Source organism: Vigna angularis, chromosome 10 (assembly GCF_016808095.1).
Source record: "Vigna angularis cultivar LongXiaoDou No.4 chromosome 10, ASM1680809v1, whole genome shotgun sequence".
Taxonomy (NCBI): domain Eukaryota; kingdom Viridiplantae; phylum Streptophyta; class Magnoliopsida; order Fabales; family Fabaceae; genus Vigna; species Vigna angularis.
The window spans coordinates 19,213,340-19,237,141 of record NC_068979.1 but is presented as its reverse complement, the minus strand read 5'-3'; the positions used below and the strand labels follow the sequence as shown (position 1 = coordinate 19,237,141).

The following is a 23,802-nucleotide window of genomic DNA, read 5'->3' as shown; positions in this document are numbered from 1 at the left end:
AAATTTATGATACTATTTAAGAAATTTAAATTGCAGACAGACGGAAATAAAAAAATATATTAATATTATAAAAATAATTTATAATTTAAATTGAATGTACAAGAAAAGTACTTGAAAGTTATAAAGGAAAAAAAAATCCTAAGAAGTGTGAGAAAACTTATCTAAGATAATGTATCTGTAGGTCTTTTTTTGTCCATAATCTCAAATAGATTCCCTCCTACGTGTCTCAATAGGGTCTTTATTTTTAAAAAATTGAAACAAATAGAGATTTTTCGTCAAATTGGACAAACATCATAACCTTCTCGCCTGGTCGAGATATGCAGAAAATTGAAACACAAGTTTTGCAAAACGAACATATCAGCAAAACTTGTGTTTCAATTTTCTGCATATCTCGTCTAGGCGAGAAGGTTTAGCTTAGGTGACTGTCAGCATGTCACGTAAGGTCCTCTTAAACAGTGTTTGTCCAATTTAACGGCAAACCTCTATTTGTTTCAATTTTTTAAAAATAAAGACCTAATTGAGATACCGAATAATTAGGGGACCTATTTGAGATTCTAGACGAAAAAAAAACACCTACCAAAATATTAAACCAAAAAATTAATATTACAAAAATTAAGAGGTATGCAAAGAAGTAAAATGTGTAATAAGATAAATTATTTTTATATTATTATAGATATGAATAAATTTATAAAAATATAAAACAATAAACTATAAAATTATAAAACTATAAAACTAGAGTTATAGAATTATAGAAATAGAATTATAAAATTATATAATATGGAAGTAATATGGAAGAGTGACTTAGAAAGATAATGGTTGTGTCATCAGCTGGAGAAGACTTAATAATAACAAAATTTGTTTTGTGTACTAAAGAAAACCTCGAATACATTTAGGACTAAAAAATTATTTAAGCCTAAGTACATATTGAAATTTAATTTAAAAATAAAATATATTGTTAGAAATCAAAAACTTTCAAAAATAAAATTTATCTAATTTGAAATTGATTACCATAGGCTATCAAATAAAGAAAATGGAAAATGGTTTGCAAAGTTGGACATGATGTTTTTCAATGTAAAAAATGCACTCATTTCACACATTTGTTTGTTACATTAAAAAATTTCATTTCAGAGCAACGAGTATTTAACAAAAGTTTAAAAAAAAAATAAGGCAAAAAGTGAGTAAACTAACAAAAACTTTACAAAAATTTGTTTGACTAGACCATAACATATTTTCTAAAGGCAATATTTTACTAACATGAAAATATGAGATATATAAGATGTGAAGACTTAAAAAATGGTATTTTAGGAGTAATAGGTTAAAAATAATGAGACTCAGTTATTTTAATATTAAAAAGTTTTAATATAAATGAAATTATTATAAACGAGTTTCATTATTTTAAAATACATCATCTCTCTAGAAATATTTTTCTAGAGTCTTATGTCTTGTCTTTAAGGGTTTTTGCACCTTGTTTATATGTTTGAAGATCAGAAGTCTCAGTGTGATCTTCGCGGTGAGATTTTCAACTCTACCTGATCAGTTTCTAAAAAAGAATAAGTTTGTTTATGCTTTTTCTCTGGTTTCATGTTTTCCAATGCATGTCGGGGTTCGCTCTATCACATGTATGTTTTGAGTCTTCTTTTAGGTTCTTTATTGATCAGTAGTTTTGACGGTGTACCTTGATCATGATTATGTTGTCTATAGGTACAAATAGAGCTCTTTGAGTTGTGAAGGCAGGTATAGGGACTTCTAAAACAATTTGATCTTCTAAAAAGGTAAGGGAAGTTAATGTTTGTATTTCAATTAAATTATAATGTATGAAATTGTGACTCTCGGGGTATGTATGTTGTTGTATATAGGGTTGGCTATGTATAAAATGCTTGTTTTGGTGTTAACTATGTTTGATTGAGAATAATGAATGAATTATGCTTGATCCTCTGTGTAATTTATGTGTGAACTTGGAGTAACCTTGTGACTGCAATTGGTATGATGTTATTGGTGTTAATTTTGGTAAAAATGTTAAGAGGAAAGGTATAAGTAGAATTATAGGTTAATTTTGGTCTAGAATGGAGGTTTGAGAGATGATTTAATGAAATATTGGTCTAAGGTGTGGATTTATGATTTAGATCTGTTAATTTGGTTTTTTGTAACTTGTTTACGGTGAGAATAAGTTGATAGGTAGTTTAGAATGGGGTGGTAGTCATTTTGATGTGTTACAATGTTGTTTAAAGTGTATTTTAAGGGGTTGTGGCAATGGAATTTTTGAGAAAATGGTTAGATGGGAAAACCAGTAGTTTAGGGTAAGTTCTTAAGTCATTTAATACTTGTTTAGGGGTTGAGTTAGGCCAAATCTGAGGTGGATCTAATACTTGGTTCTTATGTTGTTATTTCGTCACGTTTTAGTCCAAATTGGAGGTTCTAACTAGTGAAAACTTAAAGTACAGAGGTTGAGATGAAAATGAGGTTTTGGAATATGTTATTGAATTCATTAGGACTTGTCCAAACTTTTAGTTTGCAGAATTTAGTGTGAGAAGGTGTAATTTGAGTTTGGGTACTTTTGGAGTTGTCAAATGGTTTAATGCACTTAGTTTTAGGTCTAATGATCAAGGGAGTACATGATATTACCTATAAACGTGTTTTCACATTTACTCTAATGATTAAAGATCCAATTTGATCAGTAGAAATAAGTGTTATGTGCATCAAACCATGAAAACATAAGTGTTGTCAGCTGATATGGTGTTGAGTGCATCTGTCGGGGTGCTTGGGCGCCACTTTCCAGTGGCCCTGGCGCTGAGCGCTAGGTTCCAGTAGTTAAGGCACTGAGAGTCACCTTTGTAAGTCTTGTCTAGATGGTTTTTGGGTTGTTTAGTAATTTTACTTGAATTGGTTCTTTTACTTTAATGGTTGTGCACTGATTTCATGAGATTTCTTAATGTGTTTACATGAGATTATATATGTGGATGGAAAAGTGTGCAAAAGAGAATTCCAAGGAGGAAATTCTTATGGGTGGTTATCATTGTGTTGTTTGTATGAATGTATGGAGCTAAGTATTGGTGGTTTATCCTGACACTTTAATGGTCATCCATTTTCAAGTAGAGAGGGATGAGGCATGTGGTGAAAGTAATAGGAGGTCCTAGTCTATGGGCTTTACCTAGGTCAAAGACTCTTGTTTACAGACTAACCTTGTTTGGTAGCTTAGGGGGCCCAATAGTATTACCACTACACCACCATAGTTTGACATTCATACTATATCTTGATGGTCAAGTTTAGGACTATGGCATGATTAGGATGGTTGTTTTACTTTGGGTGAAATGTGATATATGACATAATATTAATATATCTTGTTGAATTCTTTTTATTATTAGTTTACCCTTACTTTTTTCTTTGTCTATCTATGTATGTTTTCTCTTTTGCAATGATCACCTCAAATGATGTGAGCTTAGGGGAAACATCTTTTTGTGCGAGATTAAGGGTGAAGTAGCAGCATAGATATGTTTTTGTTCTTCAGGTGCAAAATCTTCTACTTCATAAATATTTAGTTTTTCCTTAGTAATTATCATCTTTGTAACTGTTTTAGGAGTTTTATGCTACTAAAATAGGATGTTACATAAGATATTAAATTTGATGAGTATAAAGTATAAAAAAAATCACTTATATTATAATGATTATACATTATATATGAAAAAATTTGAAAAATTATTATAGTGTCTATAGTATAGATATCACACTATCGATATGAAAGGTCATTTAATTAAGGTATATTCCTATAATTTTAGGATTGTACATATGTTTACTAGTACAAATGACAAATATAATCATTAAATGCATATATATGAAACTAAAAAATATGATCATTCGAGACATTTGTCAATTATTAAACACAATAATTGTTTAAGAAGCATTAAAAATAAATTTGTATGAAATGAGTTTTAGTTTATGACTTATATTATTAGTGGTTTACAACTTACTTTCACATATATGTACAAAATATAAATATATGACCCTTATTTGTTATGATATAGAGGTTTAAGACAACTAAAAAATTATATTTATGTTTATTTCAACCCACTATTGGTATATTCAGAGATATAGTTATAAGCATCTTAAATTGTATGTCATGTTATTTTATATAATTATTTTTTTTGGACTTATGGAAAATACAATTTTATGGGTTAAAGATATATTTATTGTATATGAAAAGGACACACGTCGTCATCAAGTAAATTATGGAAGAAAAATAATGTACCTTGAACAGGAAAATTTCTTATTTTTAACATTTACTTCAGTAACACCCAATTTCTGATATGTCACGAGTTATTAAAAATCGGTAAAATTCAAAATTTATCATATCGCATAAACGTATTTAAAGAAAACCATATTCAGTTACATTATCTCAAGTAATAAAATAACGAATGAAATACTCTAATTATATTTTCTTAATCTTGTAAAACAAAATAATTTTAAATGAATCATAAGGTTATTCCCCATCCTTTCTCGAGTCAATCACGCATATAAAACATTTGTAACATTATTTGCTCATGTATAACACATTATAGGATCATCACCGATAAAATCATTCACAAACACAAACATGTATGTGGTAAGTTATCGATAAAATAATTATAACACCAAGATACATGCTTACTAATTATATCAAACATAATCAAACATATAACATGATACATATCTTCTTATTATACCAATCATAATCAAACACACAACAAGATACATACCTTCTGAATATATCAACCATAATCAAACACCTCATACATAGTAATAATAACAATAAGATTCCTAATCTTCTAACATAAATAATTCAAATCATACTGAATTACTCGATCCTTGAACTTCGATCATCGATCTTTGAACTTCGATCATCGATCTTTGATCTCTAACCCTTGATGACATCACTAACTCTCACACATAGACCCTTGTTCTATCCACTCTTTCACACCCATGTTAATTACTTATTATAACCATTATAGTAACACCACTACCAACATAACATAACTTGGAGCATCTCAAGTACCATGTTCATCATAGATACACCACCATCACTTAGGTACATCCTAAAACTCACTCATGCTCCACTCTCAACCACCAATCAAATTGACCCTAAACATAACCACTAACCTCAATCTCTGATTATCATCATGTTCTACAGCTCCTCAGGCTTGGTTCACATCCAGTCTTCATCAAATTCACCATTTTTCACCAAAATGCACTGTGATAATATCACTTAAGATAATCGATTATCTTAGTAAAATTTACCCAGAAACATCACGTAGGATGGGATAATCGATTATTGTTAAGAAAGAAGTGTTTCGTTTCTCACACCAAGAGGGAGAGTGAATTGGTGATGTGTAAAAATGATTGCTTATAAAATCTTTTTCACAAAATAGGAAGTCTTTAAAGTTTTCTTGAATCGCAAGTAAATTTGTATGCAATGAAACAATAAGCGTATTCGAATGCAATGACAGTATAATCGACTTAATGCAGAGAAAAGGGATAAGAAAATTCAAACACTGCAGTTTATACTGGTTTGGCCAATCTGCCTGCATTCAGTGTCATTCCACTCAACCCGAGTTAGAAGCCAATGCACTATATAAATCTGAGTTTTTACATCAAGGGCTTTACAGCAACCTCACGTCAAAATGTAAATCACCTCTCTAACTCATTAATCTAAGTATAGGCAATACACAAAACAAACAAGCAGCAAGAACAATCATCTTCTGCTGTCAATCCCTTTGAGATCCCCCTCAAAGTCAAGAACCACGTTCTTCTTCCTTTATACACCACAAGGAATACCAATAACTCTCAGCGTTTGCCAAAGCTTTTCCTGATCACGTAGAAAGCACCTTCTTGTGCAGAACGATCAAACGTTTCCAATCACACAATCTTGCTTCACAAGAAATCCTCAAGACTTTATCACCATGGTAATTCTTGATTCTTGGAAAGATATGAAAGTGTAAAGATCAATTCTTGGAGCTTTTCTCTCTTCTATAAGATTTCAAAAAGCACACTGAAAAGATATGAAAGTGTAAAGATCAATTCTTCTTACAGAAATCAAACCATGAGTGTATATATAGTATAAGACAAATCAGACGCGTTTTAATCGATTACGCTATTAATCTATTCGAATGCATTTCATAGTTATAACAGATTAACAACAGTCAAATGCATTAATTGAAAGCACAATTAATGTAATCGATTTGCAATAAATGCTTGGTCAACATATTTAAAAAGATGACTGTTGTGACATTTATGTTAAGCATTGAAACATTTTTCAAATCTTTAACAAACTTAGTCGAATACAAGATGCATGCAACCGATTAAGTAGTAACACTTAGCATATTTTTGAAAACTTTTCTTCTCAAAATTCATTGTAGCACACTTGAAAATAATTTGTGCAAACACACGAGTTTTAACCGATTTCACCACCAATGTAATCGACTTAAAACTTATTGTTTTGCTACAGTTAAAAAGTTCAGACAGCTGAAGCTTGGTGGCTATGGTTTTTCATTTTCGAAAACTCATAATATGAATACACAGATAAAAACACATTTCCAACACAGTAGTATGCAATAATCAACACATTATGTTCACAATTATGCTTATACAAATATAACACAATAAGCATATAAGCATGTAACATGTAACATAGTACATACACATGTGTTTTTATTAACTATGTGTTGTCATAATCAAAAACACAAATATCATTGAGATTGTGGGTTCAGCTAATCCTGTGCTCCCCCTATCAACAATCTCAATAATTATCGTCCTAGATAATCGATTATTCTCGAAATCGCACTCAAAATCAACGTGTAGATAATAGATTATCACTAATGATAATCAATTATTGCCGAATTGAAACAATCCTAGACATGATTCAAGCATTCCAACATACATACATTAATCCTAGATCACGTGGAAACATAGTTAACACATCATATATGCATTCAAGCATCACACACCCATGTAAACGTACTCAAACACATATAATACATCACTTGAATAATCCAGATCTAATCATTGACATGTTATAACCCCAATAGTAGGGTGAAAAAGAGTCTTTGATAAACGTAATCAAATAGGGTTTTCAATCAGTCAAGCTAACTAAGCATAATGCTTGCAAATGAGAACAATGAAGATGAAAATTATCTAAAACTGAGCTGCTGATGCGAGGCTATTTTCTTCCAAACTATACCTCCAATTGACGATCCGAATAGTCAGAATGGAGAATCATACGTCTGGAACCCAGTGTTCAAAAATCATCCTGATCCAACAGTGAACGACTTCACAACAACAAAAACACAGTGTAGATTTTATGTAATTCTTCAAAACAAAGTTGCTGATGCGAGGCTATTTCCTCCCAAACTAGACCTTCGATTGTCGATCCGAACGGTCAAAACGAAGAACCATACGTCTGGAACCCATCGTTTAAAAGTCAGCCTGATCCAACGGTTAACGAGTTCACAACGACGAAAACACCAATGCAGGTTTTATGTTATGTGAGAATGACTTTTTCTCTTCCTTTCTCTCTTACTTGGTTTTTCCCTCTCTTCAAATGACTCTAATATGCCCTACTAATCTGACTCATCTCCACTAAAACAAATTAAGACCTAATGGTCTATATTATTTGGCCTATGCTCCACATAGGAAGGGAACCCAATAACCCAACATTTACAACATATATTTGCATGAAAACCCGAAAGCATCATAACTTTGTTCTCTCTTAGCATCAAATCCTATGTTGGGATAACCCAACAAAACATGCATAATACATTCATAGGAAAAAACCATCACAAATATTACATAAACCATGTGCCCATGCATACACAAACTCTTAACCAACAATAACCATAGATAATCATAATCATAGTTATGCACACATGCATTAAAACTAAAATTAACCAATCAAGATAATCAATAATTCATGGCATACAACAACAAACAAACAAAGGTAAGCTTCCCCATACCTTGATCAATCATAAGGCTTTATATACAATCCTAAAACATCACTAATCTTACTTTACACTAAGAGTTTCTCGTCGCTCTCTCTTCTTCTTCTCTCAAAACGCCTATCTCCTTTCTTCCTCTTATTTTCTCTCTTTGATTTAAAGTTTCTAGGGTTTCTAATAACAAAACACTCATTTCTCTATCTTAATATTTATGAATCCACCAAACTCTATCTCTAATATTTTCTCACTTATAATAATATATTTTATTCTAATTTATTATAATAAGTCTATCAATAATATATATTATTAATATCTAACCATAATATCTAATTATATATAATAATATCTCAATATATCATTTAAAATATCTACAATAACTAATAATAATAATATATTTTTTAATATCTAAACCCACTAAAATTATATCTCCTATTTTCTTTCAACTACTTTATTTTTAAAATTCTTATTTTTTTCGCATCTTACAACTTTCACATATTAAACAAAACATTTAATAAATGTAAAAAAAAAGTGATATTGTAACATTTAAATATTTACCATGCAATACACTCCACATACAATATATTATTTATAAACATATAAATATTTTAATAATATATATAATTAGGAAAATTAATGAATCAATAATATTATTATTATTAAAGATAATAATAATAGTAATAGTGAATAATGATATTATTATTATTAAAATGACAATAATAGTTAAATTTAGTAATAGAATAATAAAAATAGAAATATTAGTATCATGAAAAAATCTTTATATATACATAGAGAGAGAGATAAGATTTTTTTTAATTCTATATGATAAGATGGCAGTAATAAAAAATTTAAAGTTTGTGCTAAAAAGGTAAGTTACCAAGACATAGTATAAGTAAAAGTAGAGAGAAATAAAACAGTAAAAAAGAGAAGGAAGAAAAAGTAGACAGAGAAGGTGAAAAGAGTGAGGAGAAAAAGGAAAAGAAAGAAATGTTCTTCCTGTGTAATAATAAAGTAAGGAAAGGAAACATTTATTATTTTATCTTTTTATTTATTTATTATTTATTCATACGAAAATTTATTTATAAGTGAAGTGTTTTTAATTTTATTCTTATTACAAGTGAATCCTATTTATTTAATTATATTTATCTTTATTTATTTATATTTATCATTATTTATGATGTTTCTTATTTATGTATATTTATTTCCAATTATGTATTGATTTGTTTTTTTTTTGTTATATTAATTGATTTCTATATTTATTATTTTATTTGTTTACCTTTGTAATAGAAATATCCTTCTAAACTTAGTTTGTTTATCTTGATCTCAATTAGAACTAATTATCTTCCAAGTTAAATTGTTTTTTATGGAAATAAAATAGGAAATTGATTAAAAAAATGTAGCACTTGTTTAATTTTGTCCTAAAGTTTTTCCAAAAAATATTTTTGGTTTTTCATTCAACAAAGAAATTGAATTTTCAATAGATTTAATGTCCGAAACAAGACCAATTTTTATAACACCACATAAGATATTATCTTTTAAGCTAACAAAATTAAAGACAATTGGAAGAGTTACTTGAAAAATAGTTCATCTATCTGTTATAATGGGAGTTTCAGTTTTGTTCATTAAGAAGAAAGATAAATGTTTTAGGTTATGAATGGATTATCGTGAATTAAATAAATTTACCATAAAGAAGAAATATCTATCCCTAAAATAAATGACTTGATAAACCATTTATAATAACTTTTGTGTTTTTTAAAATAGATTTGAGAACAAGATGATATTAAAGTAAAAGTACAAGACATACACAAAATTTCATTCAAAACCAGGTATGACTATGAATATCTCTTTTGATATGACTAATGCTCTTATGAATATATACTAATAAGATTTTTCTTCTATTTTTATATCATTCTATAGCTGTTTTTATAGATTATATTTTTATTTATTCAAACACTCTTTGGAAAACCTTATAATGATACACATTTAATAGGTTTAATGTTTCGGTAAGTTTCTATTTTCGTTCAGAATCTCAAATAGGTCCCTATTTGTTTGGTATCTCAATTAGATCCTTATTTTTATAAAATTAAAACAAATAGAGGTCTTTCGTCAAATTGGACAAACACCGTTTAAGAGACCATTACGTGACATGCTGACAAGAGTATTTTAAATGAAGTGGCATGATATCTACAATAATTAGATTTTTGTAACGTGTAATTTCTTATTTTTTGAATTAAAAAATTGGAAGAATTGCTTAATCAACATCGTCTTCCACTTCTAAAACCATAATTCCTTTTCGTTTCTTTATGCAGCCACCATAACCCTAGCCACCGCCACTACCTCACCAACTATCCACACAACAACTATCAAACTTCTCAACACCATGCATCACTGCCACAGAATCTCCTCTCTCAGGCCACCATGCCACCATTAGTCACCACCTGCAACTATAATACAGAAATGCAACTCGTGCAAAAATTGTCGTCGCGAAACCAAATCACCATCATCATCTTTGCCCAACCTTCATCGCGACACACCTCCATCATTCTCACCATCACCGGACCTGCAAACCCAAAGCCAGAAAACACACAAAACCCAAATCACTTCAACATGCCACCACCAAACCCTTAGGTTGTCGCCGTTGTTAACCTTAATCTGCGCCTCCTTGCTGACACGAATTCAGGGTGAGGAGGAGAACGACAACGTGTCCGATAAGTCGTCCTCTGCTTCCTTCGATTCTTGCCACTGAACCGCCGATTGTGGACTTCGTTCCTTTAGTTGCTGACTCCGAAACCCTACTTGTGTGGTTTGTTTCTGTAGCAAGGAGGCGAAGGATTCAGATTTGGAATGAATGGTTCGGTTTAATGGAGTATGCTTGTGGAATGAAGAAAATCTGGGGTTGAATTTCCAGGTTTTTAAATTCTCCAGATGGAGACTTTTAGGTTTGTGCATTGTTGTGTGTTGGATTGAATGTTTGATGTTTTGTTTGCAATTTGTAGTGACCGTGGTTGTACTTGGATATCTAGTTTCTTAGGTTTTGTTTGAAAATGTGCATGCAACTATTACTATTGTTACTTATTTGTTTTGCCCACTTTATCCTTAATTAAATTTGATTTCTCCTTTTTGCACTCCATTTTTTAATACAAAATACACTTCACACACATTTTTAATGATACGTCAGATTAAACAATACCCTCAGCGTGCCGCGTAACGTCATCTTAAACATCATTTGTCCAATTTGATGGAAGATCTCTATTTATTTTAATTTTACAAAAATAAAAACTCAATTAAAACATCAAACAAATATGAAACTTATTTAAGATTTTGGACGAAAATAATAACCTACCAAAAACATTAAACCAATAACGTATCCATCAAATCATTAAAAACTTTACATGCACTTTCACATCTTTATTCTTTAAAATAAATAACACAACAATCCTCTCAAATTATAATTTGAATATGATGATATAAATAAAATATATCACTAAAATATATGAATAACCTTAAATATTAGATAATATCACTTGTTATTCACACTGTCAGTATTAATTTCAACCCTATCAACTTTTAATTTTTAATAAATACAGAGACAACATTAACTCTAAAATATTTAAAAAATCACATTAAATAGTTTTGATAAATATTGGATGAAAAATAGTATTAAACTATTTTTTCAACTATCAAATATAACATTAATATACTTTTTCCGTTTAACAAAAATACTTAAAGCAAGTGGTAATTAATAAAATATCAAAAAAGATTGAAAAACTGATTAAATTTTTATTAAAAGTGAAATTCAATCAGTAACATAAATAAATAATAGATTTGAAAAATAATTAAACCTAAACTTAAACTATTTGGTGGCTCAATTGAGGACAAAACGCGGAAATGAGTGACGACTATAGCTATCCCTTTCACTTATTAAAACTTGACATCTCAGTCTGAGTCTCAGTTCCTCATCTTTCTCTTCCCTCACACCATTTTCAGGTTGCATTCCAATCTCCTTCCCTTGTTCCCATATCTTTCAATTTTCATGTCACTTTTCACTTCATTGCTTGTTTGCTTTCCACTCATGCATGTTTTCTTGTGAAAGAACTTCATTTTTGACGGTTGGGTTTCTCGAATTTATTTTGCTTTTTTTTTTCTTTCATAAGAATGTTATTTCAAACTTCTTAAACATGTTTGATGGAACTGAGAAATTGGTATGAGTTTGGATCTTATGCTCTACCCTTTTACTAACCGGATATTATTATCAATTTATGTTCCTGAGATATTGAAAATTTCTGAACTTTCTTGCCCCTTCAACCTGGGGTTAGGTTAGGTGAGGTTGAGTTATGTATTAAGGTCTTTCTAGGGAGGAATAATGCGTTTTTCTGCAGTTTTATGCTGTCTTAGTGGAGGTTCTTGTGCTTTTGTAGGATTTGAAGCATGGCAGATTCAAAATCAGGATTGAGGAAGCCCGTATTCACCAAGGTGGATCAGCTTCGCCCTGGGACAAGTGGGCACACTTTAACTGTGAAAGTGGTCAATGCTAAGATGGTGATGCAGAAAGGTCGTTCTGATGGTCCTCAGTCCCGTCAAATGCGAATTGCTGAATGTTTGGTTGGTGATGAGACTGGAATGATCATATTCACTGCCAGAAATGATCAAGGTATATATGTGTTATTGCTTTCACAAAGCTGTCCATATTCATGTTTTCTGTCATTGCATGGTGTTTTTCTATTGTTCTCATTGTGTTTTTCTTTGGCTGGGTGAAGGGGCGTTATTTATTTGGTTGTTTTGCACTGAATAAGTGCATGTCATGTGTCTAGTGTCCTGTTTTGTCCATTTTTTGGCCATCTTCCATTTCCATTTCTGTTTTGATGTCGGTTAGTTCTGGACATTCATCTGTCCAGGGACATGCATTAGTTGCTTTATTCTGTGAATTTCATGTGCATCTGTAGTTACTGCTTGTGGTATGTACCGTGAACTGACGGTGAATTGTCCTGAGCTATAACAGATACTTCACTTTGCTTATCTATGCAGTTTTGGATGTATAAATCACCAAAACCACTTCTATGTTTTTTTCTTACATATCTGATACTGCTTGTTATTATGAGATGCCTAAATTCTACTTAAGTAGAATAAGATATTCGGTGTACTGAAATATATAAGAGCTACCAATGAGATGCCTAAATTCTAATTAAGTTGAGTGAAGTGTCAACAAGTGAAATGTTGTAGAGAAGGTGTGATGGTGTTGGCTCTTGGAGATGTGCTGATAGGGATTTGAGTATTGTAGATCTAAGTCCCTCATTGAACAATAGGAGATGCTTGGTGGAGTATGTAAGTGTTTGGATTTGATATGTTTTGGTGAAGTGTCAAGTCTGCAAAGCATTTTATGAAAATTCAATGCAACTATATGAAACATACAAGGATGTGCGATGAAGAAACATTGTCCCTAGATATACCAAATATACAAATTGTTCTCTTTGTAAATGATTTTAAGAAAGGAATGCGATTTATGGTAGTATTCATATATGTAAATGGTAGAAAGTAATTTATGATGCAATGGGTTATAATTTTGTATTTAATTTAGCAATATATAAGAAAGATGTTTTAAATTTTGATTTGCAGAATTGTAGTTACATATTTATTATGTCTTATGAATTTTTAGATATTTTTAAATATGTATCATACCCTCCATATCAAACATGATATGTATCCGATATGCATAATGTATCTGTGCATCATTGGTCTTGAACGTTTATAGATTTGCTTTTTAAAAGAAACTTCTATAAAAGATATATACTTATTCAGTTAGTGGAATTTTATAGAGAATTTACCATATGAAGTCTTCCGGAAGTCCCAGGTTTGTAGTTAATTGTGCACTAGATGATCTAAATAACTGCAAAAATTTATGCAATAGAGGAATCAGTGTAATTGCTGTTGCGTGTTTTTCTTGTTTCTTGTACCCAAAATATCCTAATTAATGTCCATTTTTATTTTCTTGCAGTAACGTCATCAACCATATACACTTTTTGTCTCAAAATTTTATAGAAATTAGGATAAAATAAGGAATAATCTGTCTTTTCTTATTTGTGTTTAGCATATTTAAACCAGTCTGTTGTTAACTTGTTATCCGACTAAAAAAGCTCAAATTCCTGTTTGGCAGCATTTGGTAACAATAGAAAGATCTCTATATAACGTACACATATAGTTATCAAAGGAAAAGGTAATTTTTAGTTGTAGGAAAACGCAGTTTTAGTAATCTAAATCTTCTGATATGTTTCAGGGTCTCTCCCAATTCACTCTGTGATCTATTTTTTTGGTTCTTGTGAGTGTCTTGATTATTTTATCCAATTATTTGTGTATTATGTGTTGTATTTAGAAATGACATGAATATCATAAAACTTCTGTTGCTGTATAGTTAATGTTCCATATGCCAAATAATCTATATTGTCGATCAAGAGTACATTCACATGCCTGTTAGAGTAGATCAGTCCTACAATTAGTTAAATCTGAGTAAATTTGCAGTTGTTGACATGTGTTAATGTCCTTTGGTTGGTGTACACGTATGTGTAATGGAGAATTTTTACTCCTTGAGGATATGATGGCATACTTCTCTTTTGCAATGATAAAGCAAAATTTTGTGCTATGTATCCTGCACTGTCGGTGATAAATGATTCAACGATAAATATAAAAAAAAATGATAGATTTTCCTCCCTTCTAATGTTGAAATGTTTCTTTGCTTCTGTATGGTATGGTTATTTTCCTTGAACTCAGAGAAGGTGTAAGACTTGAAGTACTAGGGAGATATAGAAATGAAAAAATGATGTAATTGGGGGAAGAATGATAGCAAAAGACACAATGTCATTCAGGGCCTTCCCATATTTTGCCTGTGTCTTTTTTTTTTATTTTTTTTTCCCGGTAAACTACATTTCAGGATCTAGGGCAGAGAAGCCCAGCTTTGTGTTATTTTTTTCTATAAGTTATTGCATTCTGGTTTATACTACTTTCTTGGTTCAACTAAAATATATCAAGGTCTCATCGGTAATATTTTTGTTTAAGAGTGGTTGTCTAGAATTTGTACAGTGTTTTAGTGTAGTTACTAAAACTTAACTGGCTGATTCAATTGGGAATTAGTTAGGTCACTTATCTAAACAACATAAAAAAAATGGTGGAGAAAAAGACTAGTTAAAAGGTATCCAAAGCCAGGTAAGAACCACTGCAAAAAACTGATTAAACTTTGCCTCAAATATTTTTATTTTTTATTCTAAAACATGTTTAAAATAATTAAATGATCTTAGGTTTATATGTAAGATCTATCTATAGATTGCTATTTTTTTTTTGTTTTTTTACTATGTATGAATCATTACATCCATATAAATTTCTATTTTTCTTTTAATTTTTACCTAATTTATTTTGCATTAGTTTATTGCTTGTTATATTATAATATTATAAATATTTATATTGTTATACTGATTTGACCACAATTGAAGCCGATCAATGTGCAGTTTTGAAGACTTTGGTTTAGTTTTGTTGAGTTTCGTAATTGACAACGCTTTTTAAACTCTTGCTTTAGTTAAAAGTTTCATTATGTATTCCCTCTCTATTTCACTTCTTCAGGCCATGGGGACATGCTTGATAGTTTATATTATGTAATTCTTGAGTTTTATGCTTTTCGCTATATTATTGCAACTGAAGACAAGAACTCAAATTCTCAACAATGGTGGGATTATTATTGATTAGAACAGCTTTTTTATCTTATTTATTATTGGCATTTTAAATAGTAAGATAAGTCCTGGTTGTGGTTTTTTGTTTATCTTAATGAATACTTGAAATGCAATTTTATTCAATTTCTTTGTTTCTCAGTTATTGTTGTTGTGAAGTTTAGCAAGGCTTTACAATTTTAGTCATATATGTGAAATTGGTGGGAAAATGATATATAACCAATTCCTTGTGCACTTGCTTGACATGTGAGTATTGTTTTTTCCAACTCAGGAGTTTATATAACTACTGTTTGTATGGGTTTTGTATCGCTACTAAAGAATGACTTTTAGGGTTGAATTGGGCTTACACAGTCTAGGATAATCAGGAAATAATGTGTGTTCCAGTTTCTAACAACGTTTTGTATGCTCTTTTGGATATATCTATTACTTAAGCTGTGAGCAGAAACAAATTAAGTTGAGGTTCTTTGGGGAATGGGAGCGGGTGAAGAGAGTTTGAGAAGAAAGTTAGAAACGAACAAGCTCTCTTCCTTGCTAACATTAAGGAATGAAGCAGAATTGCAGATGCAATATTGCTTATTCCTGTTTATTACTTGTTCCTGCTTTTGAATTCTCCCTATGGCTGAGGTCTGATAAGTGTAGAACTAAAAGAGAAACTATGTTTACAGATGCGAAGTTTTGAAAGAAAGAGTAGCAAGCATGAAGTGGAAGTGTATGCCTGCTGATTGCTTTCTTTTACATTAAGACTGTCATTTTTTCATGATAGTGGAAGTGTGGAATGTGTTTTTGGACCATTACTTTCACTAATAGAAAAAGTTCAGTATTCTCATGATATTATAGGGATCATATATGACGGAGAACTTAAATTTAATAAATAATAGAAAAAAGTAATTACCATTTAGGAAAAAAATAACCAAATCAGTGGTTTGAAATGCTAAAATTAATTGGAACCGATTTTTTCCCCTGAAAGTAACGAGACCAGTTCCCTGCACAAATAAATGCAGAAAATAAAAGATCCCGAGTTCTGTAGATGCACAAAATCTCTAGCCCAACCGCATGCCCTTTTCTTCTCTAGTCATATCTACCCTGTTGTTTCTTTCTCCTTTTAATCACCTTCTCTTCAACATAATTACACATGTTTCCCTCGGAAATTCTGATACTCACTTAGTTTCTCTTCCCTTTATCTACCCTGTTGTTACTTACTGTCCATATTTTGGTCTAGTGCCTAATCTTATTTACTTATAACTCCGTTGCAATGACTATTTATATTTGTAAGTGTTAGATTGTATTGTAATTCTCCCTTGATAATAATAGCGTAATAGTTGTCAACTTGTATTCAACATTGTTAGAATTATTGGTTATTGTGTATGAGTTATGTGTGTATGAGTTGTGTTCAAGTGTGTTCCAACTAAGAGTGAGTTGGAAAGGAGTGTGGTTAGTTACTTTGTTTTCTATAAATGTAACTGTAGAGGTGTTTAAGACCTCAAGTAATACATATTCCTGTATTCCATTTTAACATGGTATCAGAGCAGGTTCTCTGATCTCTTCTGGTGATCCTTGCTGTTTGTCGGCGGCCGGCCGCCATGGCCGCCGGCAGCCCCTAAAAATTTCATAAGATCCATTTTCTCTTCTTCTTAAATCTCAGCACCCAGAATCAAAGAGACCTAAAGTCTCCTGGGAATCCTAGAAAGACACTCCCTCTGTAACAGTCAGCCGTCGCGAGCCGCAACCCAATCGATCGCCCCTCTCCGCCGTCGCCAGGCACTGTCTTCCGCCAACCTTTGTCCGCCGCCGGCCACCGTCACAGTTTCGACGGGTGACCAGCGGATCTGGACCGTCTCTTTGAGTGACGACCAACCACGTCAGTTTCGGAAGCTACTTCTCCCTCACGCGTCGCCACGAGCATCAGATCTCTCCAATCTACGCCGGCCAGCGTCACGGTTTCGACTGGTGACCAGCGAATCTGGACCGTCTCCTCGAGCGACGGCCAACCTCGTCGGAGTCAAGACCAGACTCCTCTTCACGCGCCTCCACGCGCCGCTTGTCTTCAGCTAGTCTCGGGTGCGTGTTTGTCACGTGCCGCCTTCTCGTCGGCCATCGTCACAGTTCCGACCAGTGTCTAGTGGATCTGGACCGTCTCTTCAAGCGCGACCTAACCCTGGTGGTCGCCGTCTCTGTCTCGCCCGCATGCGCCGTCACGCGCCTCCTCTCTCCGGTAGATCTCGGACGCGTGTTCATCACGCGCCGCCTTCTCGGCGTCGGCATCAAACCGCGCCGCTGCCGGTCGTCTCGCCGGACCTCCCTCTCTCTGTTCAGACCCTCCAAAGCAGCCATTGCTGCCATCTTTGTCTGTCTTCGTCTCCGCCGTTGATGGACCAGTGCCTAGTCCTACCTTTTTCCGCTTTCGTCATCCTCCAGCTCTGCCGTAGGGGGTTTCGCCTCTGTGTTGCTGTTCTTGCCTTTTTCTCACTATATGTGCCGCTTTGTCAATTTCTTAAGATTGCAAATCTTTTTGATCTTCGGACCAGCAACTGTGATACTTCCAATCTCAGTCAACAATTTCACCGTTTCCGCCATGCCGTTCACACTGAGGGGGAGTATCGTTCCAAGACAACACTGCAAAGGAAATGTCAGTCCACCATGGGTGTAGTCCCTGCAGTTTTGTAACTTTCAGCTACTATTGTTGATCCCATCACCCATCCTGCAAACCAAGTATGGCAGTTTAGCATGGGTGTAGTCCCTGCAGTTTTGTAGCTTTTACTATTGTTGATCCCATCACCCATCCATCATTGATGGGGATTTAGTGTAGTCCCTGCAGTTTTATAGCTTTCAGCCACTGCAGATCCCGTCACTCATTCATCATTGATGGGGATTCAGTCCTTGCAGTTTGTCATTGTCCACCGCTGCTCTCCTTCATCCACTTTTGAAGTTGAAGTTTCACAAGCTGCTGTTAGTTCATTGACATGTGATAACCCATCTTTGTTTGCCTCACACTCTTGAAGACAAATCATCCAGTTCAAAACCGAGTTCAATTATTCCAAGCTTGGTTCATACAATTTGTATGCTCCAGCGTGAGGGGGAGTGTTATAACTATTGGTTATTGTGTATGACTTATGTGTGTATGAGTTGTGTTCAAGTGTGTTCCAACTAAGAGTGAGTTGGAAAGGAGTGTGGTTAGTTATTTTGTTTTCTATAAATGTAAGTGTAGAGGTGTTTAAGACCTCAAGTAATACATGTTCCTGTATTCCATTTTAACAAACATGAAAGTTAAACTGATGTTTTAGGTTGGAAGTTGAACAACAATCTTGAAAATAATTTATGTAGAATTTTCAAATTAAATTGCAATCTAAACGAATATTTAAAGTATTGATTTGGAATAAGTTGAGTATTGTATTTTTGGCTGAGATGATGAACATTTTGTCATGTTTCCAATTTTGTTTATGTTCAGTGGATTTGATGGAAGAGGGTGCTACTGTGATCCTGCGAAATGCCAAAATTGACATGTTCAAAGGATCAATGAGGCTTGCTGTGGACAAGTGGGGCCGAGTGGAAGTGAAAGAACCTGCTAGTTTCACTGTTAAGGAAGATAACAACTTGTCTCTCATCGAGTATGAACTTGTGAATGTTGTTGTAGAATGACTTGTTGGGACATCCTGGAATTTCTAATGAGAATAAAACAAATCCAGCAAAGAAATCTAGCTTTCTTTCATTTTGTATCCGAGACATCTAATCATGCTCTTCACAGTTCACCTTAGTCTAGGAATAGGATTTGAGAAGCCAGTAGTATCAACAGTTGCTTCTTACTGTTGCAGCAAACTATGAATCTTGTAGCTTCAACCATTGAACAGATGCATGTGTAAGTGCAGCAAAAAAATGGGAACTGGCTTTCAGATCATACTTTTTTGTTGTGCTATCTATTGACATTTTAGATTATATCTATCTTCATCTACCATGGATTATATCTATCTAAGTATTATGTATGGTTGGTGGGTGTTTATACTTGATATAATCCATGTTTAACCTCAATCTTTATCGTGATCTTGATAACCTGTTCAAACAACACGGGTTGCACATTCTGACTTACCAATAACCTCTTTAACCCCTGCTGGGTGCTGCCCTGTCAAGTTGGGCCTCTCTCCATTTTATCATGTTTTTCTTAAACTATATACAAATACTTTTATTTTTGTTATGATTATCCCTTAAACTTTTTCCCTGATTAGATGATTATATATATTTTACCGAAGACAAAAATTATCAAAATCTCTTGATTTCAAAGTTTATACTATCTTTAGGTCAAAATAGTTCCGTTTTTGGACATGAGAGTTAGTGCTTTATTTATAGATGAAATAATTACAAATTGTTTTTATTTTTCTAATCTTAAAATAAAAATTAAAATAAATATCACAGAGATAATAACTATCTATTAAATTTCTTATACAGCAGGATTTATCAATAAAATTTAAAATGAAATCAGAGTGAATTTAATTGAGTCCATAACTTTAGGTTGAACTTTTGGATGGTATTCAGTTTTGAGTATCGGGTCGGACTTATTGGAAAGGGGTGTGTGTATATATATATATATATATATATATATATATATATATATATATATATATATATATATATATATATATATATATATGTATATATATATATATATATATATATGTATATATATATATATATATGTATATATATATATATGTATATATATATATATATATTTTTTTTTTCTTTTATACATTTGATTTAAAAATTGAACAGGAAAATGATTAAATTTTTTTGCTTTTCTAAACAAAAGGGACGGCAGGCCAGGCCAATGTCATTGGCAATTCATGATGAAATGGATCGACTCAAATCGGATTTTAGTGGATTAAGAATAGGATGGTCTACTACCATTTTGTACTCTTACTGATAGAAAATTCAAGTCCTAGATTGAATGTAATAAAGGAACATCTTGGATAAACTTAGTTTTAAATGTGTTTTTATTTATGAAAATACTTTGTGTCTTAATAGTTATGCTAATTATTTACATTTAGTCTAGCGATAAAAAGTTTTTTTTTAACTATAATAATTAAAAATACATAAAACTTGAAGACTAATTATTTGGTGCAAATGTGGACGAGTAATAAACATCCAGTAATGTTCTAGTGGGATAATGTGCAAAATTACGTTATGTGTATTGCTGCAACTGGTTATAATGCAAAAAAATAAATAAAATGATTTGACAATTTCTTTTGAAACTCAAGGTCCTGCAAACGAGAATCCAAAGCGTCAGTTAACAGAATTTTACTAGCATGTGATGATTATGCATATTCTGGTCTGAATAAAGTTGCATACTTTAATCAAGAATGGAGTGTGTGAACTGTTGGGGCTGTCCAAAACTAATAATTCAACACAAGTCATGAAACATTCTTCATTGTGTTGAGAATGATAATGTGAGGCACCACTAAGGACTTATCTTTGGGCTTCTGGTCTAAGCAAACCATACCCTACACCAAGTCAATCATCTCTACTCAGGTGAAACAAGAACACCCACATGAGTTACTATACTCTCAATGTTGTGAATGTTAGAAAGTACTCCACTTAACAAATGTTTACAAAATTAACACTTAGTGGTGTTAAGTTTATCGAAAAAGAGGGTTTTCTAAAAAAATAGATCTGAGTTTACTCACATCAGGATTGACGTTAAAAAAGTTTAAAATAATGAATTAACGAGTCTTCACTTTTATATGTTACTTTCTTCTCTCGTATACTTAAATTCGAAAAAAGATTTTAATAGGTTAATATCATTATAGTTTTAATGTTAAAGGGAAAATAATACCAAAATATCCAATAAAGAATTTAAAGGGTACAATTAATATAAGCAGGAAGATAAGGCATGAAGGGTGTGATTAAGGCAATATTTTAATTAAGGTGAGTATACAAGGGTTGTAAGTAGAGACATTTAAGAAGAAAATGAAAGCATGGTGTATCCATGTTCATGTACCATACATACCTACCTTTTAGGAGATAGTGGCTTAGTTGTAGAGAAGAAAGGATGAAAAACAAGTGGGCATGCTGGAATAGTAGGTCCTACACTAATTTATAATACCACACACCATCTTAATTTGTCTTTGTACCAAAGTGACTCAAGCTCCATACGTTATCATGATACCCTTTGAACAAGCAAAAGGACCACTCACTCACATGGCTAATACAAAGGAAAATGTAATGAAAAAGAGAAGAAGATCGTTGACGAAGAAGAGGAATGGATGGAAACAAAAGCAGAAAGAAAGGTTTTCATAGGCAACAAAATGTGACGAGTGATGAACGTCATGATAGTTGCATATGAAATTGGTAATGTTGGTGAAAATTTTGGAAGGTAGTGAGTGGTGCCTCATAACTACCACCTTAAAATATGTAGTTTGTATAGTTGATTCGGGACAAATAGATACCGACATTAGGATGAGATAAACGAAATAGGTTTAACCATATATGTCTTCTACATTGTTTAGGCTAGAGCTCACTTAGGGTTTCTAACTAATGCTAAAGCTTTACCTAATGGGGTATGCCATTTTAGTTTTATTCACTCTTATCATTACCTTATACTTGTATACAAGTCATGTTCTTTTTTAATCAAAAGTCTCATTTTTTTTATTACTCTTTCACTTGGTAAATGTAAGAATCAAAAGTGCAAAATTGTTTACGTAAGTCTTATTGAGGATATTGGATACTTTTGGCTGTGGATAATATTCCCAACGATTCAATTTATAGGAGAATTATAAACAAAAACAAGCTGAAGAAAAAAAATGAAAACAATTACAAATCACACGAGAGTGATGCATTACATATTAAATGTCTAAATGTGTAGGTCTTTATACCAAAATACTTAAACAATAATTTTGGGGATTTTTGACTTATATTATTTTTTTAATATGGTAGTTCTAACTTTTTTTTTTTAATTCCTACTTATTTAATTTTATTAAATTGTTATAATTAAGAATGATAAAAATATTTATATTTGTAAATATTTACGGATAAAATATGTGATATATAATTAATATATACATGCATAGATATTTTAAATTTAATTTATATTTTATTAGATTAAACTTAATTAAAATTATATTTATATTTAGTTTAATTTATATTATATTATATTTTATTTTATAATTTTATTTAGATTTTATTTTAAAAATTTATAAAATATATATTTTTAAATATTCACCAATATTTTTAAATATATATATATATATATATATATATATATATATATATATATATTTTATACATCGAGTTATAAAAAACATTATTCATATCCGAATTGTAATTAGCATTTGAAATTACAAGAATTAGCAACATAATAGCATGAGTTGCATAAGGATGTGACAAGACAGTAACAACTTTTATTGTTGGAGATTTATTGTTTAGCCAATAATGGCCTTCGGTTTGGGTGAGAGTGGTTGTGCAATAAAAAATAACAGTAACATTTTCAAAGACTAAAATAAAAGTTATTTTACTTTTACTGTCTTATGGAAGTAATGATTAAAGAAATATATTTTGTAACAAAGTAATATATGAAAATTTTATTATTAACAATCACAATAATAATATGTATTAAAAATATTAATTTTCATACTTTTTAATAAGTACTCTATTGTTTTTAGTAATTATTGTAGCACAATTAAAATTAAACTTATAAGAATAAAACATAAATACTACACTGTAAATTATCAACAGTTATTAAGGAAGATAAATCCAAGGATGCACGGCTAGAATCGCAGTAAAGACTGCAAAACATGTTTGGTTTTAATTGGTTAATTAAAATTGGCGAAAACTATAGCTGGTGGTAATAAACAGTAATGCTTAGGATGGTAAAAAAATCTGTATAATTCGTAAAGAATAGTTGATATTGTGGATATTTATTATCTAAATGTTGCGTTTAACAGATATTTTAATATTCATTTATAAATGGATTGGATGTTGAGTATTCAGAAATTAAAAATAAAAATTTAATTTATATTTTATTATATTTAATTTAATTAAAATTAAAATTAATTTATTTTTTATAAGATTAAATTTAATTAAAATTAAATTTTAATTTATATTTAATTTATATTATATTTTATATATTTTTTTGTAATTTTGTTTAAATT

General features: G+C 31.4%; 1 protein-coding gene across 2 annotated transcripts; it reads left to right on the top strand.

Moving 5' to 3' along the window:
• Positions 1-11,815: 11,815 nt before the first annotated feature.
• Positions 11,816-19,559, top strand: LOC108335809 (uncharacterized protein At4g28440). 2 transcript variants are annotated; one of them, XM_017571979.2, is made up of 3 exons: positions 11,816-11,945; positions 12,377-12,609; positions 19,113-19,559. In XM_017571979.2, exons 2-3 carry the CDS (start codon positions 12,387-12,389, stop codon positions 19,301-19,303), a joined length of 414 nt encoding a protein of 137 aa, XP_017427468.1. In that variant the 5' UTR covers positions 11,816-11,945; positions 12,377-12,386; the 3' UTR covers positions 19,304-19,559. The 2 variants fall into 2 exon arrangements, with proteins under 2 accessions (XP_017427468.1, XP_017427469.1); XM_017571980.2 differs by having other exon boundaries at positions 11,929-12,067.
• Positions 19,560-23,802: the final 4,243 nt, after the last annotated feature.